Source organism: Perca fluviatilis, chromosome 23 (assembly GCF_010015445.1).
Source record: "Perca fluviatilis chromosome 23, GENO_Pfluv_1.0, whole genome shotgun sequence".
In the NCBI taxonomy this organism is placed as follows: Eukaryota; Metazoa; Chordata; class Actinopteri; order Perciformes; family Percidae; genus Perca; species Perca fluviatilis.
The window spans coordinates 10,563,729-10,590,399 of NC_053134.1; the positions used below are offsets into that span (position 1 = coordinate 10,563,729).

The 26,671-nt window shown below is 40.8% G+C and overlaps 1 protein-coding gene across 3 annotated transcripts in view; it reads right to left on the minus strand.

The window, feature by feature from the left end:
- Positions 1-701: 701 nt before the first annotated feature.
- Positions 702-26,671, minus strand: part of apaf1 (apoptotic peptidase activating factor 1) — a 58,739-nt gene continuing 32,769 nt past the window's right edge. For all 3 annotated transcript variants that reach the window (XM_039791796.1, XM_039791797.1, XM_039791795.1), the window contains 2 exons: positions 26,004-26,150; positions 702-3,106 (listed from right to left, as the gene is read on the minus strand). In XM_039791796.1, coding sequence (XP_039647730.1) covers positions 2,960-3,106; positions 26,004-26,150 — 294 coding nt within the window. In that variant the 3' untranslated portion in view covers positions 702-2,959. The remainder of the gene's footprint in view (positions 3,107-26,003; positions 26,151-26,671) is intronic.

The following is a 26,671-nucleotide window of genomic DNA, read 5'->3' on the forward strand; positions in this document are numbered from 1 at the left end:
TCCAACTCGGCTCTTTGCTACTCCGCCAGCGATATTTCTTTCCCCACTATGACCACGCCAAGACCCGCCCTTCAATGGCTACTATTGGCCAGGCGTCCATGCTTACGCAAGGCAACGTAATCTGATTTGTACAGGTCCTATCCTCTGACCAATCGGCTATCCTAACCTTAACCACTCGAGGTGAAATGACTAACCCCAACCAATCAAGCTGCTTGGTAGGGCAGGTCTTGGCGTGGCCATAGTGGGTGGGTGAGTGGGTGTCCGAAATTTTGCAGCCCGCCATGGCCACAGCACTATGTTCGTTACGCCGTGTTCGTGCAGCAGCGCCCCCGTGTGGCGGGGAGAGCTATTCTCAATAGCACAATAACCTAATGGAATTAAGAATTTACATGGAAACTTGTCTGATTCCAGACAGTTTAACAAGCTTCCATTTTCTGCATAAAGTATCAGGACAGCTCATTTTCAGCTTTAACTGAAAAGTGCAAACAGATGAAGAATTTTTTTTGTATCCTGTTCAGCAAGTGCTCACTTCTCCTGACAACAGGAATGACTTTCCCTCAGTCTGGAGTTTCAGGTTTCGGGAAATGCAGGACTGATAGATTCACATATTCTACAGTCAATAAACAGATAAAATAATCAAAAAGGAAATTAAATCCCTGTAAATTTCACAGGTAACAATATCAAGACACAAATCATCATCATTATGATCATAGTGTGTGTAGTTTAATCTTTTATAAATTACACTCACATTGTTATCAACCCATCCTGAGCAGAAATCAATATTTCAGGAATTTTGTTAGAGAGACGTTAAAGCACCAACCAGGAAGAGCACAACATGAAAAAGGCAACAGCATTGTTAAAAAATGTGCATCCTTACATTTATTCATTTATTGTCTCCTAATGGACCTGTAGTCTGGATCACTGCAATGAATAGGTTTGATAGGCAAGCTGTAATCTCTCGGTCACATATTTAAGAATAAGCACTCATTTGTATTGTCAAATCAAAGCAAGGATCCATTTTAATGCGTCTGAACAAAGCTATATCAGCAAAGACTGTATGAAAGATTGTAACTCCTGCTTCAAAGTGCTCAGAACAGGAAAAGGCTCAGTAGTTTGACAACATGCAGATAAAAATGTGTGAAAAAAAGTGCCTTTTAACATTAGCGTGTGGACATTTGATTATAAATTATACATCAGTCTGCCATTTTCCTGTAGAAAACATTTACCTTTGATCTAAGTTCAAAGTACAAATTGTTCAGGTGTACAAATGGACTCACAGGCTTTCAAAAGATTTCAGATTCAAATTTAAATGCCTCATCATTAAAGCTTAATCTATCTATCAATTTTTAATGCTTATGAAAGTGCACCAAAAATGTTATCTACGCTGGTGGATTGAATCCATATACACAAAACATACATACCCTCCAGTACCTACAGTAGTCACATTTAGACTAAGGCTGCAGTGTCAATAAACAGACACAGAAGATTTGCCCTCAAAACACAAACATAAAAAAAGAATTAAAGTTCAAAACCATCACAGCATAAACAAGTCAATTCCATGACATGCACCATAGCTTCTGTATATCGATCACATACAGCAGACTGGAAAATCTCTCAGATCACATTCAATTATGTTTAGCCCTAATGCAATATAGATTAACATTTATGATTCACATTTGATGCAAGCATGACATATCCGTAACCTGTTGATATTAACCTATTTACTAGGTATTAATTATTTAAAAGATCTGCTCGAGAAGACCTGATCGTCACAAACGCTGGCTGTTGTGTTTTTAATGCACCTTTCCTTGTTTTTTTATAAGAGATTCTGCTCTATTTTATCTACAAAATCCATGTCTTTGCATTTACTTCCTTTATGTGTAAAACAGAGGGACTAGAGCAGGAATCTTAAGACTCTTTGAGCAGTCATGGTGCATCTACACTCCCAACAGTTGATCAGCAGTTTTTCATTTAAAGCTGGTGTAAACCGGTAGAGTCAAGTTAGCGAGTCAGAAGTGAAACTGAATGTCTGTAATGCTCTATCGTAAGGCTGAAGAAATAGTGCAGTGGAAATGTAAACGTAGTATCTGAGAAATGTTTAGTTCTGGGATGCCGCAGCTTTCAGTTTAGCTTCCTGCAAGTGTCCTTAATGGAACAAAACATGTCTACGTCTGTGTACAGCCTGTAAGGTAGGGGTGGGATGGCCCCGAATAGTGGAATAATCGATGCTTCGATCAAAGGAGCCTGATTTGACTGGCAATCTCACAGTCCAATCTTCGCAGAGGCGTTATGCCTAACCCTAACCCATATAACTACCTGTTTTCTCCCAATAAGTTAATATACAGCATATTATGACATAAATATCAACATATAATGCTGTAAATAAAAATGTGAAAAGAAAGAAGCTTTTAATACATCTTCTCAATATGATCCGTCCACCCCAATGATTACCAAATCCACATATCCAATATCCAAAAAGAGGCAACGCTTGCGTTTGTGGCAGAACAAAATTCATGACAAGAGGATTGTGAAAGAAGTATAGAGTGTGCGCTGCAGGACAGCAGACTTTTGCTCCGTGCGCTCCGCTTCTCATCACAGGGGGCCAGCTGCTAACTGCTAAGGTGACACACGAGTGCCCAAGCTCCAAACCTCTTTCAATTAATCTTCTACACCCCTGCAACACTTATACAATAAGGAGCTACTCTTTTTATGTCTGTGTTCTAATCAGTTGCATGTTTTCATACAAAAAGGAGCTTTACACACACCATCTTATCACAACTGAATATTTCATCACTGTAGTCAGCCCCCTAATTCCACTATCAGTCGGTGATAGGCAAGACTTGACAAATCTGATTCTACTATGTAAATTCTTAGTCGGGGACACACCTAGTGTTTGGTTCCATTATGGTGTTTTGTTCCTTTCTTTTTTGTGGTCTTTTGGAGCAGAGTTGGCACCTTCTCACACTACCCTCTCCAGGATGTAGAGAATGCCGATACTGTCAATGGTGACAAAGGTAGAGAAGTCGGCTGAGACGTGGATCCTCTTCAACGCTGTTCCGGTCGGAAAGAAGGTCTGCAGGGCCTCGCCTTTCTCCACATCCCACCACTGGACAACAGACAGTGAAAGAAAGACAGAGAGACTATTGAAATGCTTCAAGCTTTTAACAGACAACACGGATGCACAGTATCTAGGGAGGAAAAATAATCAAAGAAATTGAAGAATGATAATTAATGAGCTTTAGAGGTGCTGGTAGGTGGATTTGTTACCTTCAGACAGAGCCATGCTAGCGGTTTCCCCCTGTTTCCAGTCTTCATGCTAAGCTAAGCTAACCGGCTACTGGCTGGAGCTTCATATTTACAGTCATGCACCTCTCAGTAAGAAAGTGAATAAGTCTATTTCCCAAAATCAGATTTATTCATTTTGGCACAAAATATAAAGTTGGATTTAGCCTACTTATTGTCTTAGCCTTTTTGCATGTTTAGCCTTTTATGTATGTTTTATGTAAGGAATGTTTTTTGATACAAATTAAGCTTTAAGATGCTGTTTGACACTTTTTGTCCCAGGCAGCGGTCATGCTGACGTGATCTCAGACGAGGTGTAATGATTACAAGATTATTCCAATTGGAGGGATCTGCACTTGTAGCAAATGATCTCAATATTCAATGAAAACGAGCAGGAAGTGTGTATGTGCCACTGTTGCCCCCCTTCTTTCCACCCGGGTCTCCCTCGTCTCCAAGAACCTACTACAAGAACATCTTTTTATTTTTGGCTACTATGAAATCAAACCGGTTTAAAAACGATCACTAATGCACAATCTAGTTGACCCACCAAAACAGGCAAATTTCACGCAAACTGGCGTTAATTTGTCTCTCTGGACAGGTAAATAATGTCAAAAGTTGTGCAATCTGCACTAGGCTTTATCTGAATCAGAACAGACAGGAAGAGAGAGTGACTTTATATTTGCTGCCAAGAGGACCATGTTGAATTTAATAGTATTATATTACCAGACTCAAATACACCCTCAGGCACGCACACACACACACACACACACACACACACACACACACACACACACACACACACACACACACACACACACACACACACACACACACACACACACACACACACACACACACACACACCATCTTTCCTAAGTGATTCCGTTTAATCTAGGTTTAAAGTTGACATTTTCCATTGAAGCTCCATCTCACTGGGATAAATCATCAAAGGCACATCAAGTCAATCATTTATAGTCTGCCATGAGTGTGTGTGTGTGTGTGTGTGTGTGTGTGTGTGTGTGTGTGTGTGTGTTCAAATTTAACTTTGACAATAACCATTCAAAATTTCGATGAATTTAATCAATAACTTGAAGCTTTAATGGTGTAGAATGTTTTTTTGTATAGCTTTAGTGGCTTTGCGAAAGTGTGTGTGTGTGTGTGTGTGTGTGTGTGTGTGTGTGTGTGTGTGTGTGTGTGTGTGTGTGTGTGTGTGTATGCGTGCGAAAGAAGGCCAACTCCTTAGTCTCTTGACAAACAAGCGAACAGACAGAAGAAGTCGTGGCAACAGATGTCTAGTTTATAGAACAATCCCAAAGCACGCACACACACACGCACACACACAACGTCATTTATCACGCAAAACCTTCCACATCATTAAGGAGAAGCCGTTTGCATATTCTTGAACATGCCTTAGGTTTTCTTCACCCCCCCAGACTGCCATGCTATACTGTAGATATATTCTAGTGTGGCTTTGTGTGTGTGTGTGTGTGTGTGTGTGTGTGTGTGTGTGTGTGTGTGTGTGTGTGTGTGTGTGTGTGTGTGTGTGTGTGTGTGTGTGTGTGTGTGTGTGTGTGTGTCCCAGCATATTTCTGTTGCTGCAGGGGGTTAGCCATACTTCTGCTGATTGGACTTCCTCCACAGCAACCATCATAACACGCATGCATGCCACGCACGCACGCTTCTTCCCTCACTCCTGCTAATCAACATTATGTGTGCATTGATTTTCTCCCTCAACACAGGTAAGTGGTGACTGACAATGTCCAGGTATGAAACATTTGTGACGTGAGAAGGTTTTTACAGGTGTTGGACCAGCTTTACATGGACCAAAGAACAGGTTAAGTCTGACTAAAAATAAATATAGGCCATGAGCTGGGTCAGAGTTAAGTTCATTTCCTGGTTTGACATCTTTACACAGGTCAGGTCCGACAATAAATCTGTATAAATGTTTTTGTTTAAAAAAAATAATTAGATAGCCTCAGATAAGTGTAAGAGTCAGAGGCCTGCTGACCCACACATATTAATGATTCACTGTGCCAAGAGAAAGCATGGTTCCTCTCCTCATACATGTGCCCTTCTCTGGCCCTTAATCACCCAGGAATCAGACAGACAGGAAAACATTTTACACAGCACGCTATGAAAAGATCTTACTATGATTAAGTGCCATTAGTGGCTGATTTACATAATGGCTATTAGTATATTTTATGTATAAAAAGTCATGGTATGTTATACATTACCATGATGAATGTGTGATGTTTGGGAATTTAGAATGAACAACATTTAGCCAAACTAATTGATGTTGTGTTTCTACATGGTTCATAAATACAGACTGAATCACAGGGCTAAATGTGATTAATCAGTGTTGTGTGTGTGCTATTTATAACATCCTCTGCAGATTAAGGTGAGAAACAGTTGCAAAACAAAATCATAATTTTATTTTTACGTCATAGGCAGCAACAGTTTCAGCATCTTTTATTTTGTCTACAAGCTGACACACACATACAGTACAGGCCAAAAGTTTGGACACACCTTCTCATTCAATGCGTTTCCTTTATTTTCATGACTATTTACATTGTAGATTCTCACTGAAGGCATCAAAACTATGAATGAACACATATGGAATTATGTACTTAACAAAAAAGTGTGAAATAACTGAAAACATGTCTTATATTTTAGATTCTTCAAAGTAGCCACCCTTTGCTCTGATTACTGCTTTGCACACTCTTGGCATTCTCTTGATGAGCTTCAAGAGGTAGTCACCTGAAATGGTTTTCCAACAGTCTTGAAGGAGTTCCCAGAGATACTTAGCACTTGTTGGCCCTTTTGCCTTCACTCTGCGGTCCAGCTCACCCGAAACCATCCCGATTGGGTTCAGGTCCGGTGACTGTGGAGGCCAGGTCATCTGGCGCAGCACTCCATCACTCTCCTTCTTGGTCAAATAGCCCTTACACAGCCTGGAGGTGTGTTTGGGGTCATTGTCCTGTTGAAAAATAAATGATGGTCCAACTAAACGCAAACCAGATGGGATGGCATGTTGCTGCAGGATGCTGTGGTAGACATGCTGGTTCAGTATGCCTTCAATTTTGAATAAATCCCCAACAGTGTCACCAGCAAAGCACCCCCACACCATCACACCTCCTCCTCCATGCTTCACGGTGGGAACCAGGCATGTAGAATCCATCCGTTCACCTTTTCTGCATCGCACAAAGACACGGCGGTTGGAACCAAAGATCTCAAATTTGGACTCATCAGACCAAAGCACAGATTTCCACTGGTCTAATGTCCATTCCTTGTGTTTCTTGGCTCAAACAAATCTCTTCTGCTTGTTGCCTCTCCTTAGCAGTGGTTTCCTAGCAGCTACTTGACCATGAAGGCCTGATTCGCGCAGTCTCCTCTTAACAGTTGTTCTAGAGATGTGTCGGCTGCTAGAACTCTGTGTGACATTCATCTGGTCTCTAATCTGAGCTGCTGTTAACTTGCGACTTCTGAGGCTGGTGACTCGGATGAACTTATCCTCAGCAGCAGAGGTGACTCTTGGTCTTCCTTTCCTGGGGCGGTCCTCATGTGATCCAATTTCGTTGTAGCGCTTGATGTTTTTGCGACTGCACTTGGGGACACATTCAAAGTTTTCGCAATTTTCCGGACTGACTGACCTTCATTTGTTAAAGGGGTGATAGAATGCAAAACCGATTTTACCCTGTCATAGTTGAATGAGGACAGTTCGGTGGGTAAATAGGACATACATAGAAGCTCAAAATCCCATTGACACCCCTTTACTATGAAAATCTCATATTTTGAAACTGCCGCTGAAAACGGGCGAATCCCAACAAAGCTGGAAGTTGACGTCAACCTCCCAAAAACGGAACCTTTGTCAGCCCATGGGTGTATTAAGAGAACGGTCACGCTCAACATTTACATAGGCTACACAACTGACCTGAGATCAGGTAGTTTTCTGAATCTAGCTAGGTCACGCAGATCTCTGCTATTCCATTACAAAATTCACTTCTGAAACTTTTTATGCGAGAAATCAACCATATAAAGCTCAAATATGGGCCGCTTTACGAAAATGGATGGCTAATTGCAAATTTTCTCCGACTGTGTGTCGGAGTTTAGTGCCGGTGTTGGTGCTGCCTGGGTTGCTACATCGCGCCCTGACCGCAGTGTCAGCGAAGCTTGTTACGCCCGCAATCTTTTACCGCAGCCCGCGGGGTTCAAGTACATCTTATAATGGGTATGTGTGTTTAGTTATTTAAACAAACAATCGGGAAATAAACGCTTCTTGTCCGCGGAAGTCTCATTGATAGAGCCGCGGTGAGATGGAGTCCATCAATGAGAGCTAGCTAGCCTCCTCCTAACTCTGACATTCACAAAAATACATTCAATTGAAATCCGGAAATCGGACAAGTGTTAGCTAAGCTTTGTAAGACCTTGAGGAACCTGTAATATTCATGCCGTGACGAAATTCAAACTGTAAATATACTTTAGTTATGCGAAGTGAGCAAGCTGCGATATTTCCCCATTGTAATGAATGGGACATATAGCAAGCAGCTGCTCGATCCTACAAAGACGCCACCAGCGTTCATAAAAATGCCTTAAAATCAAATCGACACAACGCGGTTAGCTTTATAAGACATTGGGGAATGATGTTATATAAGTGGCGTGATGAAATTCAAACTGTAAATATAATTTAGTTAGCCGAAAGTGTAGCTAGCTTGCTCGCGGTATTTCCCCATTGTAATGAATGGGACATATAGCAAGCAGCTGCTTGTCCTACAAAGAGCGTACGCGTTTATAAAATCCTTTAAAATCAAATCGGACACAACGGTTAGCTTTATAAGACATTGGGGGAATGATGTTATATAAGTGGCGTGACGAAATTCAAACCGTAAATATATTATAGTTATGCAGGCAGCTGGCCGCGGAGCCCGTAGTGCAGTATCCACAAAGGGTGACTTTGCGCTGGGTATGGAGCCCAGCAGGCTGCCGCTTTCGTCAGACTGTGTGGAGCTCCTAAAGTCCGACCGTCTTACCAAATTTGCAATTAGCCATCAATTTTTGTAAAACGGCCCATATTTCAGCTTTATATAGTTGATTTCTCGCTTAAAAAAGTCTCAGAAGTGAATTTGGTAATGAAACATTGCAGTGTCTGGAATATGAGATTCTGTCGCTTCTCTAATGTATGTGTATTGGGGATTCGCTCAACCAATCAGCGCGCTTCTCTAATGTCTGCGTATGGCAAGTCGCTCAACCAATCAGCGCGCAGCTCATCTAAATATTCATGACCATACCATATTTGGAAGAAAAGCTCTTGTTACAAATAGGGCCAAAACACAGGGATGCATAAGGGCCAGTAAAATATCAACCAGGCCATTTTCAGCCCAACCAATGTTACATACCCCATTAGGAGACCATAAGGAACAGTGTGAAATACCCTATATAATCATTCTATCACCCCTTTAAAGTAATGATGGCCACTCGTTTCTCTTTACTTAGCTGATTGGTTCTTGCCATAATATGGATTCTAACAGTTGTCCAATAGGGCTGTCGGCTGTGTATCAACCTGACTTCTGCACAACACAACTGATGGTCCCAACCCCATTAATAAGGGAAAAAATTCCACAAATTAACCCTGACAAGGCATACCTGTGAAGTGAAAACCATTTCAGGTGACTACCTCATGAAGCTCATTGAGAGAACACCAAGAGTTTGCAGCGCTATCAAAAAAAGCAAAGGGTGGCTACTTTGAAGAATCTAAAATATAAGACATGTTTTCAGTTATTTCACACTTTTTTGTTAAGTACATAATTCCATATGACTGGATATAGACTGGATTCATAGTTTTGATGCCTTCAGTGAGAATCTACAATGTAAATAGTCATGAAAATAAAGAAAACGCATTGAATGAGGTGTGTCCAAACTTTTGGCCTGTATATATATATATATATATATATATATTTAGCTTCTTGTAGAAGCTAAAAAATCAAGTGCTGACAATCTGAAAACGATTTTCATCTCATGCCTGAGGAAAGAACTTCAGGAAACAGAATGATACCTACAGCATCATATCAGCCTTAGTTTGAAACACCTAATGTCACCATGTATGGTTTTGTTGGCCGTAAAAAAGTCAAATGAAAATATAGTCTTGGTGTGAAGGCTGGTAACACAGAACGTTAAAGGCTGCAACATGTACTCTTTTTTTTGTACAGATCATTAAATATAGATTAAATCTAGAGTGTTTTGCTCAGGACGAAAAGAGAGGGAGAGATAGATGAGATAAAGGTGAGATCGATAGAGAGGTGGAAAAAAGAATAGAAACAGAGCAGGTATGAGAGGAGCACGACACTTGGTTTAAGTGTAACTGCATCTGAATGGAAGGAAAAGATGGCTGCCGACTGCCGAAAAACACTGGCAGCTGAGACAAAGAAATAAAACTCAGATGCCTGCACACACACACACACACACACACACACACACACACACAACACACAGACACACACACACAGACACACACGTATGTATAAATACAGAAATAAACAGCCAAACAGACAGACTGAGACGAGGGAGAGAACAAGTGAAGTCGAAGAACAACAACACTGAATCCCACGACAAACAAAAGCAACAGACGAATGATGAAACCCTGTGACGGAACAGAATATAAAAAGGGGAGAAAAAACAGTCAATAACTCCAAGTAGTTATATTTAAAAAAAAAAAAAAAAAAAAAGGATCAGCGGAGAGAGATTCAACGCATGGAGAAAAGAGCGTGTGCAGAATCAATGTTTTAAAAGCGCAAGTTGGCTTGATTGTGGGATTGAAGAGAAAGTGTGAAAATGATTTTAGCTTCAGAGTTAGACTGGATTTACTATGAGGGGGCTGGGGGGGGACAGGCCAGAAAATCACTATGTTGAATCATTTACACGAGAGGACAGTGACGAGACTAGACTGGATGCCGTGCATATTTATGCATTTGTATGAGAGGCAGACAGATTTACAAAGACAAAGGAATAAAGGAACTGAGATTTCTTTGATTCAAGATAAAGAAAAGAGGAAAATGAAGGTGCACATGGGAGACAGGTGAAAGATACAAACAGAGGGAAGTGCACTCAACAAAGCAGAACATTCAGATTAAAGTAATGTAAAGATGCTGTAAGCAGAATAACACATTCATCATAACAACAGCTACACACGAGATAAGTCTGTTTCCATAAGGTCGGGTTCTCTCTTTTGGGAATACGCAGCAGTTTTTGCGTGTGAAAGCAAGTGCCCATATCCTCCGAGCAGATGGCTGATGTGCTGATATCAACACCATTGATTTATGGGAGAGCTAGTGTTGTGTTTAGATGCTAAATTATTTTACAGTATGTGTGTGTGCTTCTGCGTTGTTGTTGAGAGGACAATGCCCCTGGGTGTGTTTACTGTGTGCATATGTGTGATTGTCTCGATTTTGTTGTTGTTGTTCTTCAAGGTGGACCGAAATGTTTCTAAACATCCAGCTCATCACCCCCGCTTCCTTCTGTGCTGAAATTAGGATGGTTCGGAAAATGGGTTTACGACAATGTTCAGCTGTACGCTAGGTGATTACTAATGCAAGGCACACACAGGTGTGACCAAGTATGAAAAAGGAAGTGAATGCATTAGCATGAAAATTGCACACTTAATTTAAGTGTGTACCTAGATTAGAATATAAAATGCATCAAGTGAAGGCAGGTATTATAATGGAATAATATTATTCCATATACAGTAAGACCTCAAAACTAAACCTCTCCTAAAATAATTGAGTTCCAGAGACTTAGTTTTCTGCATTTTAGTGACTTTTAAAGAATGAAAATAACAAAAAATGATAAGTACACTGCAACAACATTTTTATGTTATATACTTTTAATAATACATTTACATTTTAATAATTTAAGAATTAATTTTACCCTCTGGCTTCAGTATTTAGTTCTCTGAGTACTCTCCATTTCTCTCTCTGTCTGAGGAAGACGAGGCGTGAGCAGCTCTGTTCCGTGTCACATACATGCCAGATAAACATTTGGTGTAGCTGTATTGTTGTCCGGGAGGAAACTGTAGACTATAGTAGAGTAAGAGTTGTAGGGCATAATACATGCTGTACACTGACATAAACAGGTTGTGATAATAAAAGAAGAAAAAAAGATGTGAAAATAAATCGGGAAAAATACGGGAGAATTGTGACCCCGGGAGAAAACCAGGAGAGGGCAATGAAAAACGGGAGGGTTTGCAAGTATGAGTGAGAGATAATTCTGTATTATCCTTTATCGACTTCCAGTGAATGTAGTGTTATGAATTTACTAAATTATGTTTAATTTTATTTCCATTAAAAACTGACAGAATTAGTTATTGACGTTTTTGTTTAGCAAGTCCGAAGAGTTTGGTCTATCTAATAATAATAATCCAGGGTTCCTTCTTAAACATAAAACTTCAAATTGAAGGACTTTTCAATGACTTCAAATTCAAGGGCCCAACATGGCATGGTTTGAGACACGGATTAAGGTTATCTACTGTTATAACACTGAGAATAAAATAAGAACTAGCAGGCTTCACAGAAGCAAAGGAAGAAAGAAGTATCAAGAGAACTTCTTTTCTTGCACGAAATATATAAATTAAAGCACTTTCAATGACACCTTTATGACTATTTATATCTATTTTCAACAATTTTTAAAGGCCTGGACTTTTCCTTCTAAAATTTTTATTTATATAGCAGTGTTCAAGCCAGGAACAAAAACTATGTTCCAGTGTAAGATAAAATGAAGTGCAATAACAAGATATAGGGCGATACAATCAACCAGGGATCTCTAAATATAATACAAAGCCAGCAGACAAAAACAAGATGGAGACAAAAGAAAACACCAAACCAGCATAACATAAAGCCAGATGGTAATGAGCTGTATCGTGATAAAAAAAACTCCTAATGGTCAGACGAGAATGTTTCTAATATTTTAGTAACTTCATTGATAGAAATTCTAAGGACAAAATATAAGCAGTATAATGCAATGCATTTTAACATCAAACAAACTGAAGCCTCCAAAATGAGCTCTCTAAACATTATAGATATTGTAGGACTGTTGTATCAAACTGCATTCATTTCAGTTAGATGTGCCTAATAAACTGGCAACTGAGTGTATATCGATGTTGGAAAAATATGAATATTATAAGATTTCAACCACATCGCCCAGCCATGCGAGGAGCAAATGCGTTTGGGTTAGGGTTAAAAGCTTTGAGACAACTCACATGTGGATTGGGTGAAAAGGGCTGCAACTCAATCATTTATTGTATTTAAAGAAGACAGAGAAAGAAGAGACCAGGAGCAGAGGGTGTGTAGAGTATGCACATGTGTCATCTGCTTAGTTAAAAACATGATCAGAGACAACAAGAAGGGCCACTGAATCCTTATCTACAGTATAAAGCCACACCATTCCGCATGTTCAGATAAGCTTTCTCTCAATGTCATGCTCCCATACACACGGGTCAACATTCCGTGTAGGGAAGCCGGGAAAGCGAGTGACCCTGATTCAATTCCGCTAAAAGCAGTGGAGCACCAAATCTGCTCCGACAGGCCCTCCTCCGTCTGCTCTCCTGAAGCTAAATAGGTCTGCTTATTCAGGCTACCTGAGGAGAAAGTCAGCACCGCTTACATAACGGAAATACCTGTCCATGTGTGTTCTTGTGAGGGCCACAGAGATGCTTAGGTGTGCATAGGCGCGGGAAGTAGGGGTGCTGGGGGTGCGGCAGCACCCCTTGTTGGCGGCAGCACCCCTTGTTGGCAAACTGCGATCAAGCCCGTATTACCCAATGGGCATTAATCATTATGGTGATAATTATCCAATCAGAATAAAATAAAAGTTGTTTAATGTAATGATTGGGAGAAGGCCGCATGCACTGTGTAGATTGGCTAAAGATAAAGGTGGGTGGGCATAGAGCAGGTTGTTTACATCGCACTGATCCAAGATCAGCTTTCTAAGAACGGGTTGAGATTGAAAGAGTGGAATTAATTTGTAACTGATCCCCGGTCAGATTGGGTTGTATCAGCGAGTGAAATTGTGGAAAAGGGAGAGAAAGAAGTGGCTGCTATAAAAAATGTCCCGCGAATAAATAGCTTTTTAAAAAGAGCTGTGAATGACGAAGAGGAGGATGTCGAGGAGCTAGCCAACATTAGCTTGGAAGAATCGCTGCCTTCTACCAGCTACACTCAGCCACAGCTAACGTTAACTTTAGCGAAGTTGTTGTGGAAAAAGACAGAGATGAGGCCGGTCATCAGCATTACAGAACAAGGTAATGGCCCCTCAGGTACCATCATCTCTGAAGGCCCTCACCACTAGGGGACCGATTACAGAAGACCGTCCGGGAGGAAGTTATACCCAGAGGGATATCAGCCTTTCAGAATCGGGGCTAAATGTCCAGCATCTCGGAGGGGGACGAGGCTGGCGGCAGAAAGACCCGCTCTCTACTAACGAGGCACTGACCCGACACCTTCCCAACGGTGAAACGGTACCACGGGAGTGGATTCTATATTCACTGTCCACCGGAGACATTTATTGCGTTGCCTGTAAAGTTCTACCAACACACAGCAACGCATCTGTAGTAGGGTTTAGCGAGCTGCTGAGGGAGCTGGACTTTGAGGATTTGATCTGCGACTTTGCAAAGAAAAAGACAAGAAATTAGAACTTCTAAAGGTAAGAGCTATTATGCTATCTGTACATTGAGTAGGTTAATATAATCTGTTGTGACCGTGTGACCAGATAATGTACATATTTAGTTTAGTTTATTGAAATGCCATGCATATCAGACGTATTGCATCATAATTTTGTGATGCTGCTATAGGCCTGTGTGAGACTTAGTGGTCAAGTGCAGTAGCCTATATGTTGGCTTTTGCAGTTTGTGAAGTAGCAGCTGACTAAGTGACTGTTATTTAACAACCTTCACTCAGCTGTGTTGTGTGATGGCATTGTTGTATCTTCAGTCAATCACGTTTCAGAATTACTATTGTGCTTTCTGCTTGGGTGATTTATAGTGAATACTATATCGCCATAGTCTTGAACCATACAACGCTTTGGTATGATTTAATTAATTGTAACACTGTCTTGTGATGTGTGAGTCAGATGGCAGTACTTGGTGTATTGAACTGGAAAGGCATACTTGACGCCTGCTCAGCTGGACTAGTCATTCATCTTTTTATTATTTTTTATTCGATAGTGACAGTGGATAGACAGGAACGGGGGAGAGAGAGAGGGAATGACACGCAGCAAAGGGCCGGAGGTCGGATTTAAACCTGGCCGCTGCAAAGGAATCTTTTGACCAGTAGTGATTGGCATGTGATTTAGTGCCTATATAGTTCGCTGTGCAGTACATAGCAGTATGTAGCCTACTTCATGGAGGGGGGGGGAGGAGGCAGAGGTAGAGTTGTTCTCGGGCACCCGCCAGCACCCCGCACCCCCTGCTGGAAATGACTTCCCGCGCCTCTGTAGGTGTGAGCGGGTGCACAGTTGCGTCTTTCATAAGGAGTGGAGGGAAATAATGAATCTTCCTCCTACATAAATAGCTCAGATACAGAGTCCAGGGGGAATTGGTACAGTTTCTACACTTTATAAAAAAAAAATCTAAAAGACTCTATAGCCAGCAGGAGGCACACAGTGGATGGAGGCAGAAAGAAAGTGAGGGATTTAGGGTGTGTGTGTGTGTGTGTGTGTGTGTGTGTGTGTCCAGGTCAAAAGTCTTGCAGAGAGGGACACTGAGGTTGAATTATTCATCCAAGGTTCTATCCACTGAAATATTGATGCTCGGAGAATCTACTACACATCTCTCCCTAACACACTGTCTTTTCTTTTTGCACTTTCTCCCACCCGCATTTATTTATTTACACCGGCAACTCTTTTTCATCACAGATGTGACCAGAACAAAAAAGAAAAAACGAAGGATACAGAAATGAATATGGATGGCAGGGAGCAGGGAAATTGAAACTGAAGAGAAACGGAGATTTGACATCCTTGGATTAGAGAGGTTATTACTCTCTTTTCCATTTATTTTTCTTTCTCTCACACACCTCACACGAAGGTAGAGACAGATCCATAATAAGAAAACATTAGTTTAAGAGAGAGAACAATAGACATCAAAAGAGAAAAAAAGTTAGCTATTGAGGGAAAGAGGAGCTGGAAAGAAAGGAGATACATGAAGGAACAGAAGGAAATAATGCAGAGAAAGAAGACAAAGTACAGAGCTCTTTCACACCGGCAGATTATGGTTTTCTCCAATCCCAGATGCAGATCAAAAGGAGAAGGACTGCTCTCAGACCACTGACGTTACACCAAACTGTAGTGATTTTGTTTTAACGCAAATGCACAGTAAACCATGATGAAAGCAGACCAGTGGGTTTGATGAATCCTGTGTGAAAGTGTAAAAGTGAGTATGAAAGACAAGACAAATAGAGAGAGTAAGAGAAAGTCAGTCTTTGTGTGTGCGCGCGTGTGTGTGTGTGTGTGTGTGTGTGTGTGTGTGTGTGTGTGCGTGTGTGTATGTGTGTGTGTGTGTGTGTGTGCACCCATTTTACAAAGCACAGAGCACCACCAGCCTCCTCCACCTCACCCTCTATCAACGATTTTCCATCTTCACTCTGCCTCATTTCGTCTCAGTGTGATTCGCACACACAAAGGCCCTTCTTCTCCAGCCAGAGAGACAATTAACCCTGGCTTAATGAGCAAAACAGGGGAAAACAAATGCCTCCTAGGGACAGATAAATATTTCACCAGCCTGTGTTTATACCAAACAACAAGAGCACGGAAACCAGGCCACATTCATTCAAAGTTGAACTCTTTCAAAGTTCTTCACTCTTGCTTTGTCCCATGTGGAAGTGAATAACTGTGAAGTCAAGGACCTATGGAAAACACATCTACTCTGGATGCATTTTGACCACATGAGGAAGAATGTGTGCATGTTAAAATGCATCTCTGGAATAAGAAAAAGAGAAAGTGATGGGAAAAATAGAACAATAGATTCTGAGGAAAACAGATAAATTCACTTTCAGGAGCTGCTCTGCATCTTATGAGTGTGTGCAGATATTTTTAGAGGCAGGTCTTGCTGCTATGCTGGAGCAGCACTGCGGGGTGCTTACTTCTGAAACAGCGTGACGGATGAAAAGCGCAAATGAAATCAAAAGTGCAAACTGCCTGAACCAACACGGTGGGCCTGTTACACTACCTCATTCACATACATGTCCCCTCAGAAACAGCAGTCATCATAATGTGTTATTTTCATCTCTGCACCAATTTTGAATAAGATGGGGGTGCAAATATCAAAGAAAAAGCCAAGGGGTGCAACTAGCCTGTTAACCAACATATAGCAGCAGCAACACGCAAGAGGGTGATTTTTATGTTCGCAAATGCAAAAGCTGCTGGGAGATCAGATGAAAGGTTAATGAACCCTGTGAGGGAATTCAGTCATTGCTGTTGCAAATAATGTGTCCAGGAAGTTATCTTCAAAGCAGCGATGAAACATTAAAGGTCCCATGGCATGAAAATTTCCCTTTAGGGAGGTTTTTTAACATATATGTGCCCCTAGCCTGCCTATGGTCCCCCAGTGGCTAGAAATGGTGATAGCTGTAAACCGAGCCCTGGGTATCCTGCTCTGCCTTTGAGAAAATGAAAGCTCAGATGGGCCAATCTGGAATCTTGCTCCTTATGAGGTCATAAGGAGCAAGGTTACCTCTCCTTTCTCTGCTTTGCCCACCCAGAGAATTTGGCCCGCCCATGAGAGAGAGACATCATGGCTTGAAAACAAGCAAAGTGGCAGTTGGTCAAGGCCACACCCCCACCCTCCACCTTGCCACCCCTCTCTCCTCCTCAATAGCATTTAAAGCTACAGACACAGAAATGGCACATACTAAGGAAAGCTCATTGTGGGACTGGCTCTAGTGGCTGTAATTCTGCACCAAGGCAGAATTTCGGGAAAGAGACTTCAGATACAGTATTAGGGGACCACTAAGGTCTATATAAAAGCATCCAAAAAGGAGCATGTTGTAGGACCTTTAAAAGAAAAACTAAAAGAGAAAACAAGAAAGTCAGCCAACTCCCTGGATGCCACAAGAGCTGACAAAGCTATTAATAAAGTATATCAATAGATTATTTATAAAGCCTCCTGTGTTCATGTGTTTAACAAAAATCAAAAAAATAAACTTGACACTGCAGTACATCTTCTACAGCAACAGACGTGTGTCAAAACTCTCCTGCAGGCCTTTCGTATACGGCGCACTCAGACTTTTAAACCCTAGGGGATTGAAAATATATATGGCGCTCAAAGTCAGCCAAACTGTAAAACTGTAACACAGCAATGAAAGGCGAACTGTCCTCTGTGAGTCCAATTCGGTCAGAAAACGTGGCAGTTTTACAGTACAGCTGACTCTAAAAGCCTGCCGTGATTTTCCTCAAACCACTTGGGTCTGAATGCGAGCGTGTGGTGTTGAAGCGAAGGCTTGTTCAAGTGCTTTGACATATAGTTTGACCAGCAGAAGTGAAAGACCGACTGTGTAAATCTGGAGTCTAAAAGTGGCATTTCTCGATGTGGGGAAGGACTTTTTGAACTAATGAATTGAGACCACATCAAATTATACATATGCATAGTTGCATTTTGCTGCTTTAATATGGTCTTTTGCAAACAGGAGTTTTACTGTAAGAAAAAGAAATCAGATCTCAAGTGCTACTTTTTTTCTGGCTAGATGAATGAATAGTAGGTGAAGCTGCTCAACTGCAATGAGAATGGGACATACGATAAAACCTAACACACTTGTTCTTTAGGTGTTTGCTGCATACTACCGATGTGGATTTAAAAGATTATTTTACGATGTAAATAAAATGTACTATTCACCAAAGGACTCATGAATATTTGAATTTGATCATGAGGCATTGTCTTACAGTTACCTCTGTTCTGTGTTTTTCAATTGCAGCTTTTTTCCTCAAACTTTGGCTAAATAGGAAAAAATAAAAATAAAACTTTGGCTAAATAATATTAAATGAATTAATTCAAACCTAAACTCCAATGCCTGATGTGCCTTTTTGTGTTCTTTGTTCTGACGCTGCATCACAAACTGCAATACTTGGTTTATAAATAATAAAAAATATTTTTGCACACAGCCTGCTTTGTTGTTATTTCCGACCAAAAGAACTGGCATATGCAAACAAGTTATATTTCTGAAATCTGGAACAAAAAAAAAAAAAGTCCTCAGACGGAGGTAGCCGGGGGCAACATAACTCTAGCCTGAGAAAGATAAATGAATACTTGGACTGACTGATGTTTAGCCTCGACAGAAAGCACTGAAGTCTTTGCCAGTGAGGGAGACTGTAACCACATTTACTTATGGTGTAGTCCATCTCAAATATACGAGAAGAAGATAAGAATCTTGACTGCTTGATATACCCCATCCATCGCCCCCAGTGATTGCATTTACTTTCCACTTGGCCCTTCTGTCCTCTGCACTGCTTGCTGCTACGCAAATGTTTCTTAATCTTTGACAGATTCTCTGTCCGACAAATGCCTTTTGAGGAAAGGGCAGCGCAACCTTGGCTCCTTTATTTCATCACACCACCCTGCCCTCCTTCCCTTCACTCAGAGGTTTGGTCAAAGTGATGACTGGCTCTAACAGCTCATTAGCCGCTGAGGCCTTGTTACGATGCGCTTAATGGAGATGGCTTAAGCTGAGAAAGCAGCAGAGAGACAGACTGAGACTTGATGAGTGGAAGAGATCTCCAGTGTTCTGAAATGGCTTAACTCTGACCTACTGTACTGTTTAAAACAGCATCATGGGGGAGGGGAACATCTATGTGTGAAATATAAAAAGCTTGGGAGCGTTGGCTTCCAGCGAGGGAGGGCGGCTTCAAACATGAGGTCATAAAAGTGGACAGAAAAGAAAATGACAGCAGAAAGAAAATGAAAAAACAACTGAAGGTGTGAAACTGAGTGATAAGGTTAGAGGAGAACACAGAAAGAGCAGGTCTGGTGAGAACTCCGAGACAGACAAACAGAGAATGAAAGCGAGGGGAGGGTGAGAAGGTGAGATAAGGTGAAATTGTGTTTCTCCCTTTCTCCTCCATCACAGGCTTGGCTGATAAGTGATGTCTGACAACACTAGTGGCAGGGGAGAACAGTCATCTAAAACACTCCCATCCATCTAGGGATACACTGTTTGTGTGTGTGTGTGTGTGTGTGTGTGTGTGTGTGTGTGTGTGTGTGTGTGTGTGTGTGTGTGTGTGTGTTTATGTGTGTGTGTGTGTGTGTGTGTGTGTGTTGTATGTGTGTGTGTGTGTGTGTGTGTGTGTGTGTGTGTGTGTGTGTGTGTGTGTGTGTGTGTGTGTGTGTGTGTGTTCTACTGTGTTGTGACCATGCAAGCAAATAACTGTGTGTTGCTTCTGTCCTGTTCCAGATGAGATGACGTGTTTTTTACTGGGTTGAACACCATCAATTAATTCACAACTCCGGTTTTAACCTGGTATTCCTTTGTTTGTTTTTTAAATAAACCATGTGGGGGTGTTTGTGGCACTGTAGAGCAATGTTTTGATGAGCAGGTCCCTCTTATATTGTATCTTGTGCTCTACTACTATGCACATGAGGACACACATGTACTGTATGTGCTCACGTGTGCTGCTGCCATGATGCAAAAGGGCAGTAATAGAAATGTAGTGCATACAAGCTATGCACTATACATTATATATATATACACATTATATATATATACACATTTTATATATATATATATATATATATATATATATATATATATATATATATATATATAGATTATTAGAAACTCAATGAAACAGAAGATTGGGAATTTTACTGGCTTCTGGACTGCACTGAACTGTATATTGTGTGGCTAATCTGACAGGAAATCTGCTGGATGCCTCAAACAGAGACAGACAGATTTTTTTGTAGCAACAGATGGTGGAATGAGTGAAATGTTTTTAATAATGAAATTCACACCGGAGAGCTGCCCGTTCGGTACAACCATGTTTACTACTAAGCAGGAAAGGTGGGGGTTCAGTGTGTTGCTTGAGGTTAACTAACCAAATCAGTAGCTCTTATACATTTTTATCGTCTAGATTTTCCCTACATGTTTAAAGGATTCCTCTCCCAAATTTTAGACCTTTCTTTTTAAATCAATAGCGGTATGATGGTTGCATCAGTGAGTCCAATCAAACAGAAATAGGAGGATTAACAGAAGAGAACAGATGCTGATGAGATGGCACCTCGGCCTGGCTAAGTGAAACAGACAAAGCTCAAGAGATATTGATTAAGGCTAAATAAGGACAGGCCTCTTGTGTCTGTGGTCACTCAGCAAAGACACTTTCGAATCTGATAATACTGCTGTTTAGTTTGCAACTTGACGACTTAGGTGTGAATTACTCTGGGCTGCTGGGCATGTGTGTACAGTCAGGAAGAGCCTTTTCACACCTGCCGCCTCCCTCTTGGATCATGGCACTGTGACAGATCGTCTCATCGGCGTTTGGAGGAGGTGTGGGGGTGTGGGTGTGTGTATGGTGTGTCAAGGCCAGGTGTGAGACAGGTGCAGCATTTCCTGGCAGTACACGGGGAAGAAGGGAGGAGGACTGATGGGAGTCAGTGTAGGATGTAACAGCCTCTCTCAGAGGGCTGGACCACACAACTTCATCACACCATTACAAGGCCTTATGTTATTTGTGTAAAAAGTGGAACGTCGGTGATAAGAAGCATAAGAAATGTTTAATTAAACACTCTACACAGGTACCGACACACAACAGGGGATTGGACAAGCACATATACCCCCACACAATAGCCCGCTGCTTTTAATTACACTCACACCATTCACCCGACCATACAGAGCGGGAAGGCGGGGGGAGGCAGAGACGAAGAAAATAAAAAGGATCTTGAGAGATGATAAAGGCAGCAGTACTGACAGGGACGAGTAAAAGAAAACTAAACACGACGACGAAAAACAAAAAAAACATCACATTACACAGGGAACCAAGAGGCAAATAAAAAGAGGCAAACATTATAGACTCCTTACGCTACAAGCCTCACGTTACACATCAACTAAGAGAGAACCATGGGAGACATCACCCGCAGTCACTTCTCCTGCTCTTATGCGACCAATAACAACATCATCCTGTTCAGCAGCAACACACTGAGTCATTCTGTAGAAAGGCGTCAGATGTTTAGAGCTGCGATCAGAGAGGATCTGATAGCCCCAAAGTCTTCACTGAATCACATCACCATAAGTAATACGTCCCTTCTCTACTCGGTTGTGCTTATTTTATTTATTTTTCCAACAGGTCTCTTGAGGAATTCTGTCACAGCAACGAGGATCAGTGCATTCTTAACATATACTACAGTTAGTATTTGTGTAAAGGATCTTTTAAAAGACTGTAGTGCCTCTTCCGAATGGTGTGTCAGGAAAAGGAAACCATTTCAATGGATCTAGATTACAATCAATTAAATAACCATTGTAGTGATTGCACAAACAATGCTTAAAGGGGTTGTTTTATGTTAACATATAATCCATATGTTAACACATAATCCATGTGTTCTAAATATTGAGGGGGATGTGCCCCTAGCATATTGTACAACTAGCAGTAACTGTAAGTTGGAACAAAATAGTTCTTTAATTTAAGTCTAGGAAACAGAAGCACAACAATAACTTTATTATTTCATCAAATTATATGGTGAAAATGGATTTCTAACCACTAGTTTCTACTTTCTAAGAAGAACAAAAAAAGTTTGTACCCCTCAAAGCCATTGTTCAGAGCTTTTATGGAATTCAAGCCAAACTTCAAAATCAATCAGTCTACATCTATGATCCAAATGCACATTTAATACTATCCCACTGATCCTCTATAATGAAATCTCTCTTTACACCAGCTGAGGATAAATACAATCCAAATATCCTCATGAGGGCGTCCAGATGGTTGCCAAACCCTTTTCCAAGACTGACAGAAAAATAATTACGCTATATGACTTTTTTTTTCATACCATTCTTATAACTATTCTTTTTATTGTCATACCTAAAGCTCAAAAACATGGAACAGCTATGGGATGAGAAAAGTTTTTTTTTTTTTAAACATCAACTTCCTTACTAACAAGTCTATTTAAAGTTCTGTGTCTGAGCGTACAGTAGATGCCAAGTTTTAGTTTCAAGTAATTTGCTGATTGCAAAAACAGGCGAGCATGGAGACACGCCTTGGCAATAATCATTAAAAAGATAGACAGTTAGATTATCATCATGCTTCCGTACTCTGCGGGCTATATTATCTGTCATACGAGGTACACACTCTGTCATGGTAATTATGATGACGGACACGATGGTCTCTCATAGCTGTCCGGCCGACACACAGTGCGATTAATCAATCAAAGCTCGCGACACAGGGGGGTTCACCCTTTAAGACGGGCATAATAATCCATAACTGCTCCTCACATCCACATGCTGATCCATCAACATGCCACACTAAAGACGAGAGAGAGAGCAGGAAAAAAAAGTCTGAGTAATGGAGTGATCTGTTAGCCGATTCCCAGAATAATTATGACTGTCATGAGGATGTAACGAAGCTGATGAGCGCTCCATTAGTATATCAAGCAGCACTGTCTGTGAAGTTTACTAATAAACAAACCAATGGGTGTATTAGTGGACTTCAAATGGATGTAACTGTTTGGTTTCTAGTTTGGTCACAGTTTAAACGGTAAAACACATACAAATCTATTTAAAAAACAAATAAACGCTATAATAAAAAGTACACCAAGGGATGCAACCGCAAAGAAACACCAAATGTACAAATTTTACTTCAGAACAAACAACGGAAAAAAGTTTTTTATGCAATTTCTTTTTTTTATTACATAATCTAATATATAAAAACTTTGAACAGGGCCTGGCTAGCATTTTCCCCCTGCTTTCAGTCTTTATGCTAAGCTAGGGAGCAGCAGCAAAACGTATTTTAGCCACCTAAAAAAAGACCCACCTAAAAAAAATCTGTTTACGTGTACACTATATTTCAAATATTTTCACCGCTTTACCTTGCCATCAGACAGTCGTTTCCGACAGTGAAATTAAGCGGTTACCGATGCTCTAAGCTAGCAGTCTACTTTGACAAAAGATGTAATTTTACCTTGCAGAACACAGGAGTTGCTGATCTACTGCTGCCTCGGTCCATCAATGGTTTGTTTGTGTTATTGTGTGACTTTGGGTGTTTTAAAGCAGGGATCTTCAACAGGGGGGTCCAGGGCCCCCTAGGGGGTCCTCAGAGTCAATGCAGGGGGGCCTCCCAATTATTGTTCATTTTAGAAGTTTTTTCAAAAATTTAAAAGTCTTAACATGAATCTAACATATTATTAGCAAATATAAATCCCCACTGATAATTGACATACTGGCCTATATGTAAGGTGGTCACTAAGGCCATCCACAGACACATGAAAAAACATGATTTATAAAATAATGGCAACAATTATTAGGCTATTTTAATAGCATAGTATTCTATGTAAATAAAAAGTTATGTATAGGCTTTAGACTGCCCTACATGTTATTGTAGGCCCAGTTTAATATGCAACTCAATTTATACAATATATGTAGTAGGGGGTCCCTGATCCGTCTAGCTTTAAGTCTTAAAAAACACTGAAGACCTATGTCTTAAAGGGTTAGCCTGGATTCACCAAATAATTCCCAGTCACAAAGGGCTGTCTGTCAAGGTAAAGCGGGGCCTTTTTTTAGGTTGCAACAATATGTTTAGCTGCTGCCCCCATCCACAGCAGTACATTTTTATGCTTCCGTGTCAGTACTCCAACCTGCTTCTCCGACCTGGGGGCGAGCCGGCCATCTACTGTAGGTAATACAGTGAGTATAAGTACCTCATACAACCCCACTTCAAAATATCCAAACTATTCCTTTAAGGGAATCTTTGAGCTCAGCAGAAATATTGACTTCATTTTTATCGAGATATAATGTATATGCATATTGATGGACATGAATTATTACTGCGATAACATTTTTGGACAGACCTATAAAAATCTGGAATCCATGGCCTCTATTATCTTCTATCTCAGTTGGCTTGTTTGCTTCACATTGATTGAGTACGACCGTACTCTCTTTTCTGTTAGAAAGGCAGTAAATTCAAACCTTTAAGCCTCTATCCTCACATTTGATGACATGCTACTGTGTCTGCCGTTCTTTCTAGCACCTCATTTTTCTTTTTATAGCCTAATGCGGGCTTTCACGCTGCCATTTAAACTGCATGTGCTATGTTTACCTTGAGAAAAATTGTGCTTTTGTGTAGCAAAGAGTTTTCTGAAAATCTGAATGCTATAAAATATATAAAAAGAAACAATATTAAGTAAAATAAATACATGAGACTCTCATTGAGTTTGAGCTCATCTCCAGGCTTTATGAGTGTGTAAACAGGAATCTGCTATAGACGAGATTAGGATGTGTTTTTGGCCATCTGTCTATAAAAAGCCTGAACGGCAGCAACTACTGCCTTCTCAACAGTAACATCTCTGTCGGCCCACACAAGCACGTATAAACAAAGGCGTGCATGCACATGTTCAGGCACACAACACGACCCCACACACACAGCATCAGGACTAATCTGAGATATCAAGCTTCATCGATCAGAACTGCTCTCCCTTGAGGATTACATCATTGCCCAGCAAATAGCCAATCAGAGCACAGCTGAGACTGTCCGCTCTGTGAACCCATCTTCTGTAAAAGTAAAGGCAATAAGAAAGAGACACACACACACGCACACACACACACACACACACACACACACACACACACACACACACAAAGAGGCATTGATATCACTCCCTCAGGTATTGAGTGTTTTATGTAAACCTGCACCACTGCAGTGCTCCTCTAGTTAATGTAACAATGACGCATGTTGAGGACATTTTTGTATTGTTTTACTGAGACATATCAAACACATCTCAATCAACAGCTCTCCCTCTCACATACACAATGATATATTGTTGAAAAACAGCAAAAGGCATTCAGAGTGAATTATGCTGCATAACTTTGTGGCGATAACTTTATGTGTACAGAGAACTACATTTTCCACGTGGGCAGGAAGAGGCACACTGGTAGATGGCATTTAGGTGCCATCTACCAGTCTGTTTGATAATGTATTGCTTACGTTCTGATACAGTGGATACAATACAATATATTAAGAGGCTATTGTTAAAACTCTACATTACTACACATATACAGTACTTAAACGTCATTGTTTAATATTTGTGTTCCAATATTTTGGTATTTAATAAAAGAACTTGGTGACTAGAAAATAAAACTATTCTTGTAAAACTATTCAACATTTTGCGTGCATCCTGGTAGCCGTGGAGTCTAAGATGCATACCGTGAAACCAAAATATCACTGGTTTCAAACTTCAGCCCAAATAATCTCAAGAAAAAAAGTGGCTAGGCGGCACCAACCATAGACCGCAACATTACCGGTTCAAGTCCGGCTGGAGACATTTGTTGCATATTATTCTCTCTCTCTCTCTCTCTCTCTCTCTCTCTCTCTCTCTCTCCTTATTCATCTCTCTACTGTCGATTCTCTAATGAAGGCATAAAAACCATAATAAGATTTAAAAAAGGTGAATATATAATTTTGTAATAGACTACCAATTTGTGTCCTCTTCTTCCCAGTGATTCCATACGACCAATGTAGACTTTGCAACCAGTCTGAAGGTATAGAATGTGTTAACATACCTTGACGTAACCGCCAGTCGAGACCAGAAGAGAGTTGTCTGGGGAGAAGTGCAGGTCGGTCACCCAGCCTCCGTGGAGTGAATCCATGCCGTCCTTCCCGTCACGGGAACAAATCCTCAGCAAAGAGCCGTCCTTGACACTCCAGAGCTGTGATAGACAGCCGTACATTATAAACCAACCATAACGTGAATGTCACGGATAAACAACAAAGATGTCAGACTCAGCATAACCCCAATTACAAAATTAAAAAAACTGCAGGTTTTACAATAATAGTGAATATTACATTATTTTGAATTTAGCTTGTGTTAATGTGAGCTGTGTTTTCCCTGCTGTGTTATCTCCCTGCCTGTGCCATCATTCAACTGTTAACATTCAACTGGTAAAATAAATAAATGAATTCTTATTACGAGGTTAAATTATTTTCAGACCCATATTGTGGCCTGTATCGGCAGCTGGAGTTTGCAAAGTTGCCATGGAGATGGTTTAGTTGTCATCGAATGACCCAAGTATGGAATTTTGATTGATAACGGGTGGTCGTATATAAGGGGAGATCACAACCTCAATCTCTGTTCAAAGGTGGTCTCTGGCATCAGATGTGACCAAAACCCCATGCTGAGGTCACGCGATAACAACTAAATGCCATCTGTTTATGACATATATCATAATAT